The following is a 19,444-nucleotide window of genomic DNA, read 5'->3' as shown; positions in this document are numbered from 1 at the left end:
CCAAAAGTGTTTGAATAAGCACGCATATTGCTAACTCCAAACACGTCAGGACAGCAGGATGTGACTGTGGAGGAGACGGAGAGTGGTCTGTAACCCTCTGGTTAATTTCACAACAGATCTCGGTCAGTTAGAGTGGATTTCCTCTGCTGCACGGGGTGATGGAAGCAGTGTACAGTGTACAGTCCAGTGAGTGTGCTCGTTTCTGGGATATGTTTGTAAATGAAAAGATGTTCACTTTAACATCTCTCCTTCAGCTCCTTGTTTACATTGAAGATTTCACTCGGGATTTTGGCCCAATACAAGCAGCTGTATACCACAGGAGGCTGATGAGAGGAGGGCGGCTCATTATAATGTCCGGAATGGAGCAAATGGAATGGCATCAAACACCTGGAAACTATGTTTTTGATACGATTCCACTGATTCCGCTCCAATCGTTACCACCAGCCTGTCCGCCCCAATTAAGGTGCCACCAGCCTCCTGTGCTGTATACATTATTTATCACCTGTGTTACAATACTACATATGTTATCATTTTGTCCATGCTCCTTTCTGAAATGCTACATTTTCATTGAATTCTTCTTTAAATGTGATTGGATGGTTCTAGGTCAAAATCGAATCCTTAGTGTTATACGATGAATGATGTTGGCGTTGTTGAGAAATGTACATTGCAAGCTTGGTTTATCAGTTCTTCTGCCATATTATTGCATTGATGCATGTGAGTTTATGTAACGTGCTCCGTTCACCTTCCTGTCAACGTTACCTCCAGCTGTTAGAGGCTCGTTGTCTGGATGAGGACCCATTTCTGATGCCACAGAGAACCAACCCCTCACCTCCTTATATGCCTCGGCCTTGATGGTTTACCTGTAGTGTGTGTGTGTGTGTGTGTGTGTGTGTGTGTACGCCTTTCCCCAGCTCTCCCTGCCCCGAAGGCGCGTACGCCACAGCTCACATGGCTCTCTCTGTTTCCCCATGCATTGTTACTCATCCATGTGCCTAATCGTAATCCCGTTATTTCACTACGTCTGTTTCTGCTCTTTTCTCTTCACTCTGTTCTTTCTTTTATCTTTGGTCATTCTAGAACAACTGTTAAATCATATCCTCCTGTATATGTAGTCAAATCAAGGGCACCCAATAAACGTTCTTATCAGACCTCCGTCTCCTAGTGGATGCTGTAAAGTCTTTAGCCAGGTCTAGGAGTAGAACTAATGGTATGGAATTAGTGGGGAGTTTTTAAAATTCTGCCTTTGATATTGAAATCCGCTTGATGTTGAAGTTTCGGTCCTCCTCTGCATCCACACAGCCTTTAGCATTTTTCTGGGAGATTGATCCTCTTGGGAAAGAATGTTTCCAAGATTAGAGACTAAAACACAGAATATAGGCCTAAAGCTAAATTAGATATTTTACGGTATCTGTTTGTGTGTTGTTGGCTGGTTGTCTCAATTCCCCTCTGAAAGCTTCTTGGTTTAATAATGTGATAACCAAACACTGTTTTACCTGGAGCACTTTGTCTGTGTGATGATGTTATGCTAGTGGAATGCTGGAAGAGAGGTGAGGCAGCCTGGCTGCTGGAGCTGGTCACTGCCAGATTTCCCTCTGGAGATGGCTCTCATTGATAAGGCTGGGGCTGAGTGTGGGGGAGGGAGGGGTGAGACCGGGGTAGGCGAGGGAAGTGGGTCTGTTGCTCTGCATCCGACCATTGTTTTGTTGAAGCTCCAGACGTAGACCTGCATGCTCTGCACAACATTCCAATTCGATCTCTCTTCTCATAGGCCAGTCTGTCTGTGGAAAGGTCTTTTCGTTGAGGGAGAGATTCATAGCTAGGTCTGCTGCCGTTCTGTTGTTTGTGGGTGTGCTTAGTGCTTACACTCTCTGTGAACTACTGCAGGTTTGACTTGTCAAGGAGGTTAGAAGTAAGAAGAGCCTTTCACAATTTACCTTTTTATATTAGAATCAACAGAAAATCGTCCAATGGTTTCAAATCTCTCCTGTGTCAAGCTTCAATTGGTGTGTGTGTGTGCGATCCCTCCCACACAATCTTCATTTAAAATAATGATTTCCCCAGCCTGCCCAATGGGAATGTCAAATGCTGCTTCAGTAAAGCGGTTGTGTTTTTCTCATATTTATCTCCTGGAATGTTAATTCCAGAGAAAAAGGCGAAGTGGAAGCTATGTGCAGAGATCCCATCTGTCCAGATCTATCTGCAACACACATCCATGTCCTTTCAGTATCAACTGGCCTGTCGTAGACCATTACTTCTGTCCTCTGTCCATCTGTCTGTCCTCTGACCAGACCTGGCTGTCTCTGTCTCCTCCCCAGGTTGATGTTTCCTAGTCGGGAACCCCCAGGGTTGCTTTCAAGATTGACCCCCGACAGCTTGTGGCCTCTGCCAATCTCCTGAGCGAGCTCCGCCTCCCACCGGACAAGACTGCTCACAAGCTCCCACTGCGTCTGCCTGCGGCAAAGCCCAGCAACCTCCGCGAGGACCTTGGCCAATCGCCCGGGAGGAAGGACCTCATTGCCATGGACACGGAGTCCACCTACTCGGGGTACTCGTACTACTCTGGTCGCTCCCGGGGATCCCACAGACATGGGTAAGAGGAAGTTAATCACGTTCATACCCTCTCTAGTTTGAAGGATAGACAGTCACGACACCTCAAATAAATTGTTCTCTCTTCCTCTCCCTCATTCCACTCTGTCTCTATCCCCTCTTTCCCCTCCCTCCATCTGTCCACCACAGGGCAGTGTGGGGTTATTTGTCTGTCATTAGTGGAATAGCAGTGTCTGACAGGCTCAGGAAGGGAGAGGGGGACAGGTGCTGAAGAGGCCTGACTGATGGCTCAGCTGATACGGAGGGCCACAAGCAAGGGGCTCCTGTTCCACACAGCCCCTCCTTTATCCAGCCAGCACATCCCTCTCGTGCTCTCCCTCTTCCTTCCCTCTCTCTCTCTGGGACCAGTTACCCAGGGTGAAAGGATCCCTCTACGGCTGAATCTGGTGGCTCCCCCTGAAACCTCTGGTGTGCTTTCTATCTCTCTTTCTCTCTTTTCCTTTCTCTCTATGCTCTCTCGTCTCTCACACGTCAGACCCCACTCGGCTCCAGTCAGTCGCCGATCCCTCGCTCCCAAGCCCCAGACGTGTTGAAAAGCCATGCAGCTGCCCTCCCTCGTTAATCTCCACTTGACCTCCTCCCTATCTCCAGTGATGTCACCACCACTCCCATGGGATAGACGTGGGCAGGCGTATCACTGGATGGAGAGGCCTCTCCGCTCCCCTGCCCCAGCTCTCCTCTCACGTTCTCCCGGGGGGGAAATTTGACCGTGTAGTCTGAAGCTAGGCAACGAAAACTGGGGACACTTTTGTAAATGAAAGTGGGGTTGGAGGTGGGGGAGGGGAACTAACTCTCCCACCCAATCACCTCTCTTCCTGTATCTGTAACTCTGGAGAGAGTGACTGTGTCCTAAAGATCACCCTGTTCCCTCACTTCCTGTATCCGTAACTCTGGAGAGAGTGACTGTGTCCTAAAGATCACCCTGTTCCTTCTTCCTGTATCTGTAACTCTGGATAGAGTGACTGTGTCCTAAAGATCACCTTATTCCCTATATAGTGCACTGTTTCTGGCCAGGGCCCACATGGATCTGGTCAAAAGTAGAGCACTATGTAAGGAATAGGGTGCCGTTTGGGATGCAGGAAGTAAGTGACGGCAAATTGGAGAGGCGGTACCAGGGCCTCCTTGCCAAACTCCTTTCCACTCGCTCCTCTCTCTCCTCTCCCACTATGCTAAGGCCACTGGCCGGCCTCTAATACAGTAGACAAAAGAGAAGCGCTTGGCTTTGAAAACCTCTGTCTCATCTGAAGTATAATCCTTTTACTCCGACGGGTGCCATGCATGAAGAGGCTTTGGATTGCAATTGTCTAATTACATCTGTACCAGACTGTGACGGATACACACACACACACCGCACGCACGCACACACACACACACACACACACACACACACACACACACACACACACACACAAGCAGACATGTACACAGCTGTGTGCCTCTCTGAGATCCCGTGTCTGACCTTGGTACACAACTAAAGCTAAAAAGATACCAGAGAATGAACTTTGATGGTCCACAGCAGGAGGAGGATTTCCAAGATATTACCAAGGCTCAAGCTGCGTGATCCTATACCGTGTCAAACGTCTCTCCCACTGACTCTGGATCGCTGCCTCGTGTTGCTGTTTTTGTGGCGTCGTCTCTAGCGCGATTTATACACAGGGAACCCAGTCAGTCCCCATTGTAAGCTACTGTGCCTCTGTAGACAGTGGTGCTTGGTCTTTTTAAGGACATCAGAGTAGTTTGCTACCTACTTGACGATTCTCCAGACCAAGATCACCTGCCTTTCTGCATCCGCCGTAACGGTGGCGTTGAGTTACGACAGTAACTTCTGAGACTTCTTTCTCTTCTCCAGAGAGGGGCTCTTCTTCTGTGGCTGTGGAGCGTGCCAATGATCATTGACTAGTGAGTCTCACATTGGTAGTCAGTCATGTGGAAAATTGGCTCTTTTTGATTGGTAGGACTCCAATTATATGGCTGCACACTCGATTAACACGTTGTAATTTATTCAATACACTATCTCATGCCAAACTTTTAATCCCTTTGCTGCTTGGGTATTATGGTTCCCCAAACTGTTCCCCTTTCTGAGGCAGGCCACATTTTGGGGAGACGCCCTATTTCTGGAACTTTCTGATTAGAGTTGATGCTAATGGGAAAAGCCAAGTGGAGTGAAAATACCCCCTTACCCACATGCTGCTTTTTAACTTTCCAACTGAAACGTATTTTATTTTAGTCGGGGCTACAGAGCAGGTCAAGGAGAGGGACCCACCTTGCCTGATTAATGCTATAGTGGAAACACTGGTACATGTCATACAGTGTGTTCCCTGTCACCTGATAGTGGAGCTAATCCTAGCCAACAGTCTGGCCTCACCACGGCTCCTATCACACACTGCTCCCTGGGCCTCTCTCTCTGGCTCAACACTGTGTGGAGAAATGTCATTGAGAAATGCTGCCGCCATGGATTCTCCCAGTCAATATGAGGGATGGGCAAATGAACGTGCTATGTCCAGGCTTGAAGCTATAGAGACCTTGGCTGTATTGATTTAGGGTTGAGTAAATGGCTGGCTACCCCTACCCCGGTCAACTGCCCGGCACCCTCCACAGCAACCCGCCAAAGCCCCCACCATTTATCCTTCACCCAAATCCAGATAGCGGATGTTCTGATGTTCCAGATAGCTGCAAATTCTGGACCCCTACAAATCAGCCGGGCTAGACAATCTTGACCCTCTCTTTCTAAAATTATCTGCCGAAATTGTTGCAACCCCGATTACTAGCCTGTTCAACCTCTCTTTCGTATCGTCTGAGATTCCCAAAGATTGGAAAGCTGCCGCGGTCATCCCCCTCTTCAAAGGGGGTGACACTCTAGACCCAAACTGCTACAGACCTATATCTATCCTGCCCTGCCTTTCTAAGGTCTTCGAAAGCCAAGTGAACAAACAGTTCACCGACCATTTCGAATCCCACCGTAACTTCTCCGCTATGCAATCTGGTTTCAGAGCTGGTCATGAGTGCACCTCAGCCACGCTCAAGGTCCTAAACGACATCATAACCAGACATTACTGCGCAGCCGTATTCATCGACCTGGCCAAGGCTTTCGACTCTGTCAATCACCACATTCTTATTGGCAGACTCGACAGTCTTGGTTTCTCAAATGATTGCCTCGCCTGTTTTACCAACTACTTCTCTGATAGAGTTCAGTGTGTCAAATCGGAGGGCCTGTTGTCCGGACCTCTGGCAGTCTCTATGTGGGTGCCACAGGGTTCAATCCTCGGGCCAACTCTCTTCTCTGTATACATCAATGATGTTGCTCTTGCTGCTGGTGATTCTCTGATACACCTCTACGCAGACAACACCATTCTGTATACTTCTGGCCCCTCTTTGGACACTGTGTTAACTAACCTCCAGACGAGCTTCAATGCCATACAACTCTCCTTCCGTGGCCTCCAACTGCTCTTAAACGCAAGTAAAACTAAATGCATGCTTTTCAATCGATCACTGCCCGCACCTGCTCGCCCGTCCAGCATCACTACTCTGGACAGCTCTGACTTAGAATACGTGGACAACTACAAATACCTAGGTGTCTGGTTAGACTGTAAACTCTCCTTCCAGACTCAAATCAAACATCTCCAATCCAAAATTAAATCTAGAATCTGCTTCCTATATCGCAACAAAGCATCCTTCACTCATGCTGCCAAACATACCCTCGTAAAACTGACCATCCTACCGATCCTCGAATTCGGTGATGTCATCTATAAAATAGCCTCCAACACTCTACTCAACAAACTGGATGCAGTCTATCACAGTGACATCCGTTTTGTCACCAAAGCCCCATACACTACCCACCATTACGACCTGTACGCTCTCGTTGGTTGGCCCTCGCTTCATATTCGTCGCCAAACCCACTGGCTACAGGTTATCTACAAGTCTCAACTAGGTAAAGCCCCGCCTTATCTCAGCTCACTGGTCACCACAGCAGCACCCACTCGTAGCACGCGCTCCAGCAGGTATATTTCACTGGTCACCCCCAAAGCCAATTCCTCCTTTGGTCGTCTTTCCTTCCAGTTCTCTGCTGCCAATGACTGGAACGAACTGCAAAACTCTCTGAAACTGGAAACACTTATCTCCCTCACTAGCTTTAAGCACCAGCTGTCAGAGCAGCTCACAGATTACTGCACCTGTACATAGCCCATCTATAATTTAGCCAAAACAACTACCTCTTCCCCTACTATATTTATTTATTTATTTTGCTCCTTTGCACCCCATTATTTATATTTCTACTTTGCACATTCTTCCACTGCAAATCTACCAATCCAGTGCTTTACTTGCTATCTGGTATTTACCTCGCCACCATGGCCTTTTTTGCCTTTACCTCCCTTATCTCACCTCATTTGCTCATATTGTATATAGACTTATTTTTCTACTGTATTATTGACTGTATGTTTTGTTTATTCCATGTGTAACTCTGTGTTGTTGTATGTGTCAAATTGCTATGCTTAATCTTGGCCAGGTCGCAGTTGCAAATGAGAACTTGTTCTCAACTTGCCTACCTGGTTAAATAAAGGTGAAATAAATAAATACAATAAGAAATGGCCTTTGTTAGTTTAATGTTGTCTTTCTATCTGCCAAAGCCACACCTCTTTTCCTGCTCGCCCCCCCCCCCCCCCTTCCTTGATACACTTACACAGAGTGAGCAGAGCTACCAGTGTCATTGAGCACAGCCACTCTCAAGGTGAAGTGAAAACGGCCTCTTTCTCTCTCTGTAATATGGTTATTCTGAGAGTGTGGTTATGTATTTGGCTCCTCGTCATCCTCCCGTTAGCTGACACTGGCAGTAAGTACCTAGCTTCTCGGGCTCTGAGCTCTGCCTTGACACGGGGCCTGTTTTACACAGGTGTGTGTGGTTTGGCTGGCCAGCCATGCAGAAAGCGAGCAAAATCATCCATAGACAGACTCTTGGCGGAGGATGTGCAAAACGGCCCCGTTTCCCACAGTGAGAGGGGGTGCACAGACAGTGTCAGACTTAGCTGCGGGTGTTGCGGTGGAAATTGGTCCCAGGTTTGGCTCTGCCCTAGCTTGCCAGGCTTCCATCCTCCATCTAAAAGCCATATCTGCTGTAGGAAGCCACAATGGAAGTCAAATTCCTTTTTAATCAAATGATACCAGAGCAGGGCTGTAGAATAGCAATGAGGCTGGCTGGCGTTGTGTGTTAATGATGCAGGAGGAGGATGAGAGGAGGAAGAGATGCACATTGATTTGCCCACAAGCTACTTTCTGCTTTCCTGAAGTCTGTTTCTGAAAGGCAGGCTGGGATATAAAAAGGGTGCCTGAGACTCTCTCCATCTTCCATCCTACATTGATTTTAAACAATCACCAGTCATAAGCAGCTGCTTCCAGACGTACCAGTGTATGAGTCATCCAATCTTTACATCGACTCCCATATAAACGGCTTACCTGATCCTACCCCGATGTAACTTACCACCCCTATTGGCTGGAGGGGTATACTACAAAGGAGTATCAATGAGTAAGCCAGCTAACTTTGATAAACAACCAGAAATAACTAGTTATTTTCTTGTTCGTGAAGCTAAACTCAGATATGGGCATGGTCTACTTACATTTCCAAAAATGTATTTCCATAATATTTAAGCAAGTTAGCTTGATCCTGCTTTATAGTATAACCCTCTACCCAACCCTGGCCTGTGCAACAGCACAGTACCATACCATATTAATGAGTACTGTAAGTATGAGTACTGTAATTAAGTCCCTCACCATCTCTCCTCACCAGCTATCGCCCAATAGGGCTCCTCCAGTTACTAAGCATCATCACTGTCAGTGTGAATGATGATCATGCTCCTCGCTGGACTAATTGTAGCACTAGTAATGATATCCATCATGTATTTAAGGATTACTTCGATCTCCACTTCCTTCTAGATTCAATGTATTAGTTCTGAATGGCCCTTGGTGCCTCTCCTGTTATTTCTGGAGGACCATGCAGTGTGGACATAATGTCATGTCAATGTTCTCTCTGGGAGTCGCCAGTGAAAATGAATGGCGGAGAATGCCAATCCACCTTGACTGACTCTTCAGATTTCCCAGCCCCAGTGAAGAAATATGTTTAAAAAAATCCTACACCACTTTGTTCCAATTATCTTTGCATGTTGAATTGTTAAACAATCGTATTTTTTTTTGTATTTATCTGAGTTTGTGGTTGGGAAGTTGGCTGCGGTCATTTTCAATAGGAAACCGTGTCCTGTTCAAAAAGGGAACAACCAGAACAGAGGCAGGAAACCGATGTGTTCACCTCTCTATCACAACACATTGGCTTCTATGGAGGTCCATTACTTCCATAGCAGCCAATCACACCACTTCCCTGATGAGCCTAACGTCAGGATATCCTGATGGGCTGTCCTATCAGCGTTGATCCTCCAACCACTTTTACCTATGCTGAATGCTTTAGTGGCACTCTGAAGTGTGACTCATCTATTTAGTTGAAACTGATTGCTGTGTTGATTGCTTTAGGTCAATCAATAATGTCTATGTCATTGAATATCCACATTGCACTTTTCTTAAGCTTGCATAGTGCACTTTCATGTTCTGGCGTTGAGCTCTCACAACCAAATCCATCGCTATGTTCCGTAACAGATGGGTAAAATGTGCCAGTAACACCTATTGAACCATTTTGTTTGTGGCATTTATCCTAATGCATAAGGAATGCATATCTACAGTGCTACGCACCAAAAAGTGAATCTGATATGACAACGTGAGTTATTCTAAAGGATTTGAACATCCCTAAACAAGGCATACTGTAACACACCAGGGTCCTCTGCCAGCACTGAGACTGAGGTGGCCACGTTACTGCCTGCAGTGAAAGAAAGATACAAGAAAAGCCACCCCATTTAGAGGAAATGTAATTGGTCACACTTGATACACCAATTTTATGGTCTTCACAAAAGACTCCTTACACGGAGATAAGCTCAGAGGACAAGAAATTAACATTTAGGGTCAAAAGAAAAATGGCAGCAATATCTTGAACTGTGCTTGGTCTTCATCATAGCTAGAGGTTTGCGCGTGTTTTAAATCATGATTTTCCCATAAGTTATTTGTTGATGTCCCTGGATGGCACTCCGGTTATAATTCAGCCCTTGTTGTCTAGCGTTTGCAATTTCTGGATTATTTTATAAAGTCGTACAACACATTTTCAATCTGTAACTTGTTTGTTTCCCCCGTAATCCCTCTGCGATAAATTAGATCAGACCGAGCCTGTCCTGTTATCTCCACACTAGCCTGTTTCTCTCGCTCCTCATCTCTCTTCTATTCTCACGCTGCCCCTCTGTAACAGACCAGAAGGTGCGGTATCTAGCTACTGTACAATACAGTACCTTGGCTATCCCTCTAACAGACCAGACCATGAGTATCTAGCTACAGTACAGTACCATGGCTGAGGGCAATTGGAAATAGAATGGGATTGACAAGAGATCAGATTAGTGGAGACGGGGAGGGCGATGAGCCTCCTCAGTGTCCGGGGTAGTAGAGCCATGATGGAGCTGCAGTGGGCACAGTGCCATGTGTTGTAGTACTGTATATGGCTGGATGGAGAAACCCTGTCTGTCACTCACTCCCACATAGGATCTGGGGAGCGGGGAGGTGAAGAGGGTCAGTGCTGGGGTCGGATTCGCTAATGGCCCTCGCGGGGGAGATTTAACGTGGGAGGAAGTGAGGTGAAGTAGAGGCGAGTTCACAGCGGTTTGGTTGGTAGTTGGGTCATGAGGGAGGCAAGGAATGGAATAAAGAATGCTTTGCCACCTTTAGACGCATCAGCAGGTAAAGGCCTGGTCCCCTAGTCCTCTACTCCCCTTGTCCCCTAGTCTCCCACTGCTGGCTTGCCGCTGAAACTAAGCAAGGTTGGTCCTGGTCGATCCCTGTATGGGAGACCAGATGCTGCTGGAAGTGGTGTTTGAGGGCCAGTAAGAGGCACTCTTTTCTCTGGTCAAAAAATGTATAATCCCAATAACCCATGGCAGTGATTGTGGACATTGCCCTGTGTAGGGTGCTGTCTTCCGGATGGGACGTTAAACGGGTGTCCTGACTCTGCGGTTACTAAAGATCCCATAGCTCTTACCGAGTAGGGGTGTTAAGCCCGGTGTCCTGGCTAAATTCCCAATCTGGCTCTCATACCATCATGGCCACCTAATCATCACCAGCTTCCTATTTGCTCATTCATCCCCCCCCTCCTCTCCCATGTAACTTTTCCCCAGATCGTTGCTGTAAATGAGAATGTGTTCTCAGTCAATTTACCTGGTAAAATAAGGGTTAAATTAATGGTCCTCCATTCCCCTTGTCCTCTATTCCCCTGGTCCCCTAGTCCTCTATTCCCCTGGTCCCCTAGTCCTCTATTCCCCTAGTCCTCTATTCCCCTGGTCCTCTATTCACCTGGTCCCCTAGTCCTCTTTTCTGACTCAAACAGCATCTGTCTGTTCTAGCATTTTCGTGTGTGTCTGAGTTTTCAGCTAAGCCCCTGCATACGTTCACTGTGAGAAAAGACTAATTAAAGAAATTCTAAGTAAAAGCCAGCAGGATTGTGAAGGCTCCTATAACCCTGTTGTTGCTGATGCTATGGAAGGAAGAGGGAGAGAAGGAGAATCAAAGAGCGAGAAATAACATGAGGCTCGTACTGGAAATCCCGTCCGTTGCTATCGCCACGTCGACATGCTCTCCTCCTATCCTCTCCTCTGGTCTACTGGTTGTCATGGTAACCCCGTACCCGGCGACTCACCCTGTGTACCTGTCGTTGTTTCTCAGGGAGCGCAGCCGCGACCACCACAAGTCACGCAGCAAGGATGGCAGCCGCTCGGAGAAGTCTGTCACCATCAACGCACCGCCAGCAGAACCGCTGCTGGGAGACTCGTCTGTACTGGGGGAGGAGGTCCAGGTAGGCCAATCTCTCCACAACTACCCCACCATATTTCCACAACTTGTATTTATTGTGCAATGCCTCATTATGATGGTAATTTAATAATAAAGGCACAGGCTCATACAGTATGCATCGGTGGACAGCTCAGCTCACGTGGCTGTTTATCAGTGCTTGTAGTTGGATTTATGGTAAACAACTTATTTGTAATACAAATGAATGCATCAAATGCACATGTATAAATCCAATCATGGGAGCAAGTCAATCTATCCACCAGCCGGTCCGGATAAGCCCTGTGCCTTTCTGGTTGAGCTGAGGACTTCACAGGCCTGGTTGAGGCTTTCAGATCACACACAGTGTGTTTATGTCCCTTTTTTTGTGTTGTACGGCTAGCTGATCAATGGGCACGTAGTCTCTGGTGTTAAACACTGGGCATTCTGGCTTTAAGGGTTTCAGGCTTTGGCTGATAAAGTACTGCTGAAAGTGGGCTTTGAGTGCTAGATCTGCCTGGCCCTTGAAGAGATGGAGGGAGGGATATTAAATTAGATCTTAACAGCAAGACAGACCGTTGGACAGATCCAGATGTTATGGCTTATACACAGACTGGAGGACAAGAGATTTTGCCGATGCAACTATGCTACAGCCAATACTAGCTAACCTGTAGCAGCCACCCCGTATCTATATTGACTGGAGTAGCCTAGAGAAGCTAGCTAAGCTAATTGAGGCCACATGACGTGCTTTCTCTCCAACCCCATTCAGATAAAACAACAGGCTACCTGTTGGTAGTTCGTTGTAGCCTACTACTTCTCATTTTGCTAGCTTTTACTTCTGTAATTTTATTCCATCTTGCATTGCATTAGTGAAAGGCATGAACAACAGGCTACATACGCGAAGGCTACTGGATGACTACCGGTCTTTTTATGGGTCACGCCATCAACTACATTGAAAAGTTTGTTTTATTAAATAGTCATTTGAAATGTCATGGTATATGTAACAATGTCACATCACATGGATATTTTAATTTCATTTAGAAAGCGTTTTCAGTGTTAAAAATAGGCCTATAATAATTTTTTGCTTGCTAAAATGAATACCCATACAAGTGTTTGATTACTAACGTCCGTTCGGATATTTCCGAATATTCAAGTAACCGTGCACATCCCTAGTACAGACATTCACATGTGGCCGGCTGCACAACTTTTCCAATGCATTGGACCGTCATTTTGAATTTGGAGGCTTATTTCCTGGAAATATGTATCCAGACATACTCGCATGCTTTCACCTTGTGTAATTGGTTAGTGTGTGTGTCTGGGGGTTGGCTGTAGCGCTGTGTATGTGTGAGTATCTTCAGTTTTGACACTGTGTGTGTACTGTGTGGTGTCTTTGACACGGTGTGTGAGCCCAGATGCAGGGGCTGTGTTTGTCAGGAGGGTGCCAGCCCTCAACAAGCTGTGACATCTCAGTGCAGCTGTGGCCCTCTCTTACTCTGCTATAACCAGCCCTCCAGAATGAATTGTTTTTGTCAGGGTGCTTGTGTGTGTGTGTTTCGGGTTGTTTGCTGTAGAGCTTGTCAGGGAAAACTTGTTGTGTGACACTGAGTAAATACTTGATACTGTAAGCTATACTTTATGTTTGTCATTGTGCGTTTGGGTACAGAATTTGAATTGGCGAATCAGGTCGTTGGTCTCAATATGCTCCATTTTTCTCATCATTTTGTCTTGACAGTTTTATGAGCGTGCAGTTCTTGGTGATTCTGCAGTGATGTTTGAACAGAGCTGTTTGCTACAATGTTGAACTGCTGCCATTGAGGGAACCAGTCCAAAGCTCCAGGCTATGCTAGTGCGCTAACGCTCAACACTCTCCAGTCAAGAGAACAGTAGCGGCGGTCCCTATTCGTCTCGACTACTCATGTGTACTTATGATACATTATATCAGTGTTGTAACGGTAGACCATAGATGTGGAATGGGGACTTCTGAGGTACTCGTCTCTGGCATTACAGAGTTGTTCAGCTGAGGAATGCACTCGAGTTCCTCACTGCTCTACCATTATGTGAAGTGGCACCCAGGAGAAACATGATATATATATATAAGCCAGGAAGCATTCTTTGAGAATGAACAGCCCTCCACCTCCCACCTCTCCTGCTGACACAGACAGACGGCCGTTTGAAAAGAGAAAGTGGATCTAACTTTATTTATAGTTCACGGGATGTCAATGAAATCCGAAGCCTAAGAACCCAACAATTAGACATTGTGTTTGTGTGCGCGCCTCTGTGTGTGACTCATTCCAGGCCTCCAGCTCAAAGCTTGTTTGTGTCATGTAGGCTAATTCTGGTTTGTAAAGGCATATTACACAGGTTGCTGCACATGTTCACGTCTGTGTGATGATCGTGTACTACCTAACCTCGGCATTGAAGTGAATGAGAATCTGGCTTAAAGAAGTGGACCATTTATTTATTTATTGGCTGCCAATTGGTCGTCGTCGTGTCATTTACTGCAGGCGAAAGCCAAAGGGGGGCAGATGTAGTTCCTGCCAGTGTCCCCTCAGAATGGAGGCAGTGCCAATGGGACATCAAACCAAACTCTGCCAGACTCTGATCCCCCAGCCCCATAACAAGCACCTCGCTACTGTACCTCCCCACCCCTGTCTACTCCCCCCCTCTCTCCCTCCAGCTTAATTCTGGCCAATTAAAGCAGCGCCTGTCCTCTCAGATGGTTGGGTAAAGAGGTACCAACACAACTACACTGTATTTCTAAGCGGCGGGCAGGTAGTTCTGTGTTGGGGAAGTATGTGGTAGAGTAGTAGCGATTTCGGGACCTTGGCTGTGGCGCAGGGCTTGTTCTCATGTCTTCACCCCCCCATGTTGAGCCTCTGCTTCTTTACTAGTTGAGGTCTCTCTAACAAAATTATTCCATGTTTCTGTGTTTTTGCTGTTCTTGCAAGTTCCTTGCTCTGCCACGGTTTTCCTGGGGTTGAGGCGAGTTCCAGGCCGTCTATGCAGGAAACAAGTGGTTGATGAAGGCGCTTCTTCACACAGGAAGTGAGTTACTGTGTCCAGTCCTTTTTCGAGATCTGCATTTTCCTTGAATCTGAAGAGTATCTATGATTCTTTTAAAAACATTTTATGACAGCTTCATCTTTTAGTAGCAAGGCGTCTTCTAACGGTGGTGTGACTGGTTGTTTTGCCATCCTCCATAGAGGCTGGTATAAGCCTGCAATCCAGTGTCTATGAACAGTTAATCCGTACAAAGACTGTCATCGTCACTGTGTGTTCATTGGTTGGCCCGGACCGCCCAGGTCCCTCGTCAGGCCCTTCGCTATTGGCTGCAAGTCGTGACGCCGTCACCGTAATACTCAGTGGCTCAGAAGGAATGAAAGGAGAGTGGTTTTCACTGGAGCAGGCAAGGATGAGCGGAGAGAGACAGAGCGGGAGAGAATGAGAGAAGTTGCCCCAGGGAAGTGAAGGAATAGAAAAAATAGTGTTTAAAGATGGGGTGGGGGGGGAGGGGGATGTGGGGGGTATAATAGGGGTGGCAGGCAGGAGCCCTCTGAGCCTAATTGGTTTATTATTTTGTTTGCTGTCTCTCTGGGGGGCACAGCTGCTTGTTTAATTTACCCCCCCTCTTCATCCTCCACTGGCCCTTTCACCCCCCCCCCCTCATCTTGCTGCTATTAGGACATCCCATGTGATGTCTCCCTCTCTGTGTGTGTGTGTTGCTTTTCAAAGCCTGTACATTAAACCCAGAGACACACAGCCTATACAGTACAATTTCTCTCGGGGCGTGATGGGGTGATGGAGATCTAGTGGTGAGGCTGCAGCAGGGTAGCGGCGGAGGCAGAGAGGTTGTCTCAGTGTGGAGAGATGCACTAGGATCTTTATGGCCAAGCTTCTCCCTGTCCTGGCCGGGCGACGCTGTTACATGTAAAAGTTTGCTGTTTCGACATGAGCTCTCCGCTCTCTGCTTTGATGGAGACTATGGAGGTGATGATGGGGATGGAGGAGATGGTGGTGGAGACCTCCAAGGAAGAGGACGACTCCAGCTCTCCACCTGGGGACACTCCTGCTCTCAGCCCAGGGCCATGCACAGAGTCAGGTCAGGTAAGACACAGTAACCACGGACTGTGTTGGATGGCCAAGGGCTGTAACATTTCCTTCTGTCTAAGTGGATGTTAGAGGTCTGGATACAAGGAGTTGACATGCATGCAACTGGCAAGCCATTCGTGTTCAAGTAGTGTGTGTGCATTTGTTAAATACAGTGAGAGACAGTGGTTTTGGTGTAGCTGTTGTGGTCTGTGAGACCACTGTTTTAGAAGTGATTTCAAAATGGCCGTTTCTTTTTGGAGGGAGAAATCTGCTCTGTGATGACAAAGCTGGAATCTTATGGTCATTTTACATGAAGTTCAAAATGAGCTGCATCTCACGATGTGATAGGAGGGTTAGAGGACAAGTGTTTAGTTGAAAAATAAGTCATTTCCCCTGGAGAACTCCTATTTACCCCTACTGACTCTCTTTCTGGCAGTCTGAACTCCAACTTTGTTCCTGGCTGCTCCACCTATTTCCTCCATGTTAGTGTAGAACATTGCTACTGCCCACCTTCTCTGTCTTGACATGTAGTTGGCAGCTTTGTTTGCTTTGCGTTGCTTGTCATGGCTGTGGTTGGAGCTGGATGTTAACAGCTTCTAGGAATGCTCCCTGTACGTTGCTATATTTACACAAAGACATACCGCTCGTCTCCCAGGAGTCTGTGTGCTTATGCTCCGTCTCTGAGCAAAAGGTCTTGTATTTCACTTAATTTGTACGTGGAAAAAGATTCCCAACGATGACATGTTAGTCACACACACACACACACTGAATGGTTGGCGACATTAATATTTCTACACTTTGGTTTGACAATCATTTCCTTCCTGATTGTCTCTCTTCATTCTTTATAATAGAGTGAAAGGTGTCCTGAGTGGCAATGTTTGAAAGGGAAGTGGGGACACCTACTCAGTTGCACAACTGAATGCATTCAACCAAAATGTCTTCCACATTTAACCCAACCCCTCTGAATCAGAGAGGCTTCCTTAATCGACGTCTATGTCATCGGCGCCCGGGGAGCAGGTGTTAGGGGGTTAACTGCCTTGCTCAAGGGTAGAACGGCAGATTTATATCACCTTGCCGGCTCGGGGATTCGAACCAGCGGCCTTTCAGTTATTGGCCCAACGCTCTTAACTGCTAGGCTGCCTAGCGTGTGTTAGATTGTGTAGATGTCTTATTGCTGAATAGGTTTGGCCAGTTCTACCCAGTTTCTCAGCACTCAGAATATTACCGTTTTTATGCACCTCTCTCTCTATCTTTGTTTCGCTCTCTGTCTGTTTGTCTGTCTGTTTCTCTGTCGGTACATCCCTCCGAATCCCTCGGTCTGTTCAGATTTCACAGGAGTTCTCATTGCTGTTGGGATGTCAGTTTTGCTCACGCCCCTCTATCCTGTGTCCTCTCCTTTCAATGGCTACCCCCACCCCCCATCTCCTCTCCCCTCTCTTTCTGAATGTGTAGCAGCGTGTGGGAGAGAACATGTCAAATTGGATGTTTCAATGGCTGTTCAGCTGACTTTTCACTGTATAACCCCTCCCCCACCACCATAGAGGTGTTGGTGAATCACCACAGGTTTCTGATTAGGGTGGATGTTGTGGATAGGTCTGACAGGTGTGTGTGGGGGGGGGGGGTGTAATTCTCCACAATCCCTCCCTCCTCTCCTGTTTCCCTTCGGCTCTCCTCTCTCGCTATTTTGTCTGCCCCCTTCCCTCCTCTCCTTCAGCTGTGTGTCTGTGATGGGGAATGTGTTGAATGGTAGTGGTTCCAGCCACGGGCATCCACCTCTCTCTGCTATTAGATCAGCGCCCTGATGATTCTCTAGTCCTATCAGGGGATTTGGGTCAGTGTTTATACTCAGGCAGGCACAGGGAAACCCCAGGCAGGCAAGGGCCCAAACTTCCCCATCCAAAATCACCAAAATCACCAAACTCTCTATCTTAAGCCAGCACTGGTTGGTACGGGCCAACCAATGGAAAACCCTTAATGGAGTGTTTCTCTAGATCACTTCATCAAAATGAGATTGATTTAAAATGGGTTTCTCATTCTCTATTTGGAATCATTCAATTCACGCAAGTCCTCTCTCTCTCACTCTCTCTATGTTTTGAAGAATCCATTGTTTCATACTCTCACCATGGAGTGGCAAAGGACTTCTTCAACACCCTTTAGTGTTAATGAGGGCTCTCTTACACACATACACACTCTCTCCCCCCTCTTTCCCCTCCTCTCTCCCTTTCCCCTACTCTCACTCACTCACACACACATAGTTGAGAGCTCCATCAATTCCCTTGTCTCTCCTCCTCCACCCCTTTCCCCACTCATTACTGTGGCAGGTTTGGGTTTGTAGGTCAGGTAATGACCCTGGTGTGTTCTCTGTGGACACACAGCTCCTCCTGGTTCAGTAGGGAGGTGGAGACTTAGAGGATCTCAGTGCTCTGGCTGTGGTGGTGGAGTCAAGGTGCTGATGCTCAACACCACCTGGAAACTACACAATGGGGTCAGCTGACTCCTATAACAAAAGCACAGCATGGAACTGTTGAAATGGCTCTGAAATATGTTCCAGTGTTGAATGGTGCAATTCAAGCCAGCCATGTGACCTGAACATTCAATCGGATGTGGATGTTTGTTTTTCACCTAAATGCAAATGTGCAGTTGCATAACAACCGCCAATGTCTTGACCCTGTGACCTCTTCACCCCAAAGGTCATACAGCAGCTCCACACTGTGATTTACAGCCCTCCCATTGGTCCATTATAAGGATTATTCTCTGGAGGCCAGACTGACTAGACTAATGGCTATTTACGACCGTTAGGTTGTGTTATCGGTCAGGATTGTATCAGGAATGTTATCCGTTAGGTGGGTCAGTTTTACTGTTTCAGATAAGAACTTGGGACATTTGACTGTGTGTCGTCAACCCCTCCCTTGGACTGCTTGAATTGGCAGAAAGTAATGATATGAGAGGATTCATTACTAAAAGGATGGACCCACAGCTTGGAATTCAGCCTGTAGGAACGGAGGAGCGACAAGAGGTGTAGTTTCTATTGCGTACACATCACCAACAAACTAACATGGTCCAAGCACACCAAGACAGTCGTGAAGAGGGCACGACAAAATCTTCTCCCCCTCAGGAGACTGAAAAGATTTGGCATTGGTCCTCAGATACTCAAAAGCTTCCACAGCTGCACCATCGAGAGCATCCTGACGGGTTGCATCACTGCCTGGTATGGCAACTGCTCGGCCTCCGACCGCAAGGCACTACAGAGGGTAGTGCATACGGTCCAGTACATCACTAGGGCTAAGCTTCCTGCCATCCAGGACCTCTATACCAGGCGGTGTCAGAGGAAAGCCCAAAAAATTGTCAAAGACTCCAGCCACCCTAGTCATAGACTGTTCTCTCTGCTACCGCACGGCACGCCGTACCTGGGGCACCAAGTCTAGGTCCAAGAGGCTTCTAAACAGATTCTACCCCCAAGCCATAAGACTCCTGAACATCTAATCAAATGGCTACCCAGACTATTTGCCCACCCCTCCTCTTTTACGCTGCTGCTACTCTCTGTTATTATCTATGCATAGTCACTTTAATAACTCTACCTACATGTACATATTACCTCGACTAACCGGTGCCCCGGGACATTGATTCTGTACCGGTACCCCCTGTATATAGCCTCGTTATTGTTATTTTATTGCTGCTCTTTATTTACTTGTTACTTTTATTTTTCATTTTTTGGGGGTATTTTTCTTAACTGCATTGTTTATTTTAAGGGCTTATAAGTAAGCATTTCCACTTTAAGGTCTACACCTGTTGTATTCAGCGCATGTGACAAATACAAATATATTTTTTTATGCCTCACTTGGTTCTCTCTGTCTTCATT

The 19,444-nt window shown here is 47.0% G+C and overlaps 1 protein-coding gene across 3 annotated transcripts in view; it reads left to right on the top strand.

Annotated features, from left to right (window-relative positions):
• LOC139532284 (vang-like protein 1) overlaps window positions 1-19,444 on the top strand; it is a 41,966-nt gene that overhangs the window by 6,214 nt on the left and 16,308 nt on the right. For all 3 annotated transcript variants that reach the window (XM_071329701.1, XM_071329703.1, XM_071329702.1), the window contains exons 2-3: window positions 2,316-2,590; window positions 11,398-11,527. In XM_071329701.1, the coding sequence (XP_071185802.1) occupies window positions 2,520-2,590; window positions 11,398-11,527 (201 nt within the window). In that variant the 5' untranslated portion in view covers window positions 2,316-2,519. The remainder of the gene's footprint in view (window positions 1-2,315; window positions 2,591-11,397; window positions 11,528-19,444) is intronic.

This window comes from Salvelinus alpinus, chromosome 10, assembly GCF_045679555.1.
Source record: "Salvelinus alpinus chromosome 10, SLU_Salpinus.1, whole genome shotgun sequence".
In the NCBI taxonomy this organism is placed as follows: Eukaryota; Metazoa; Chordata; class Actinopteri; order Salmoniformes; family Salmonidae; genus Salvelinus; species Salvelinus alpinus.
Note: the sequence above shows the minus strand (reverse complement) of the source record. Positions and strands in the feature narration are given on the sequence as shown.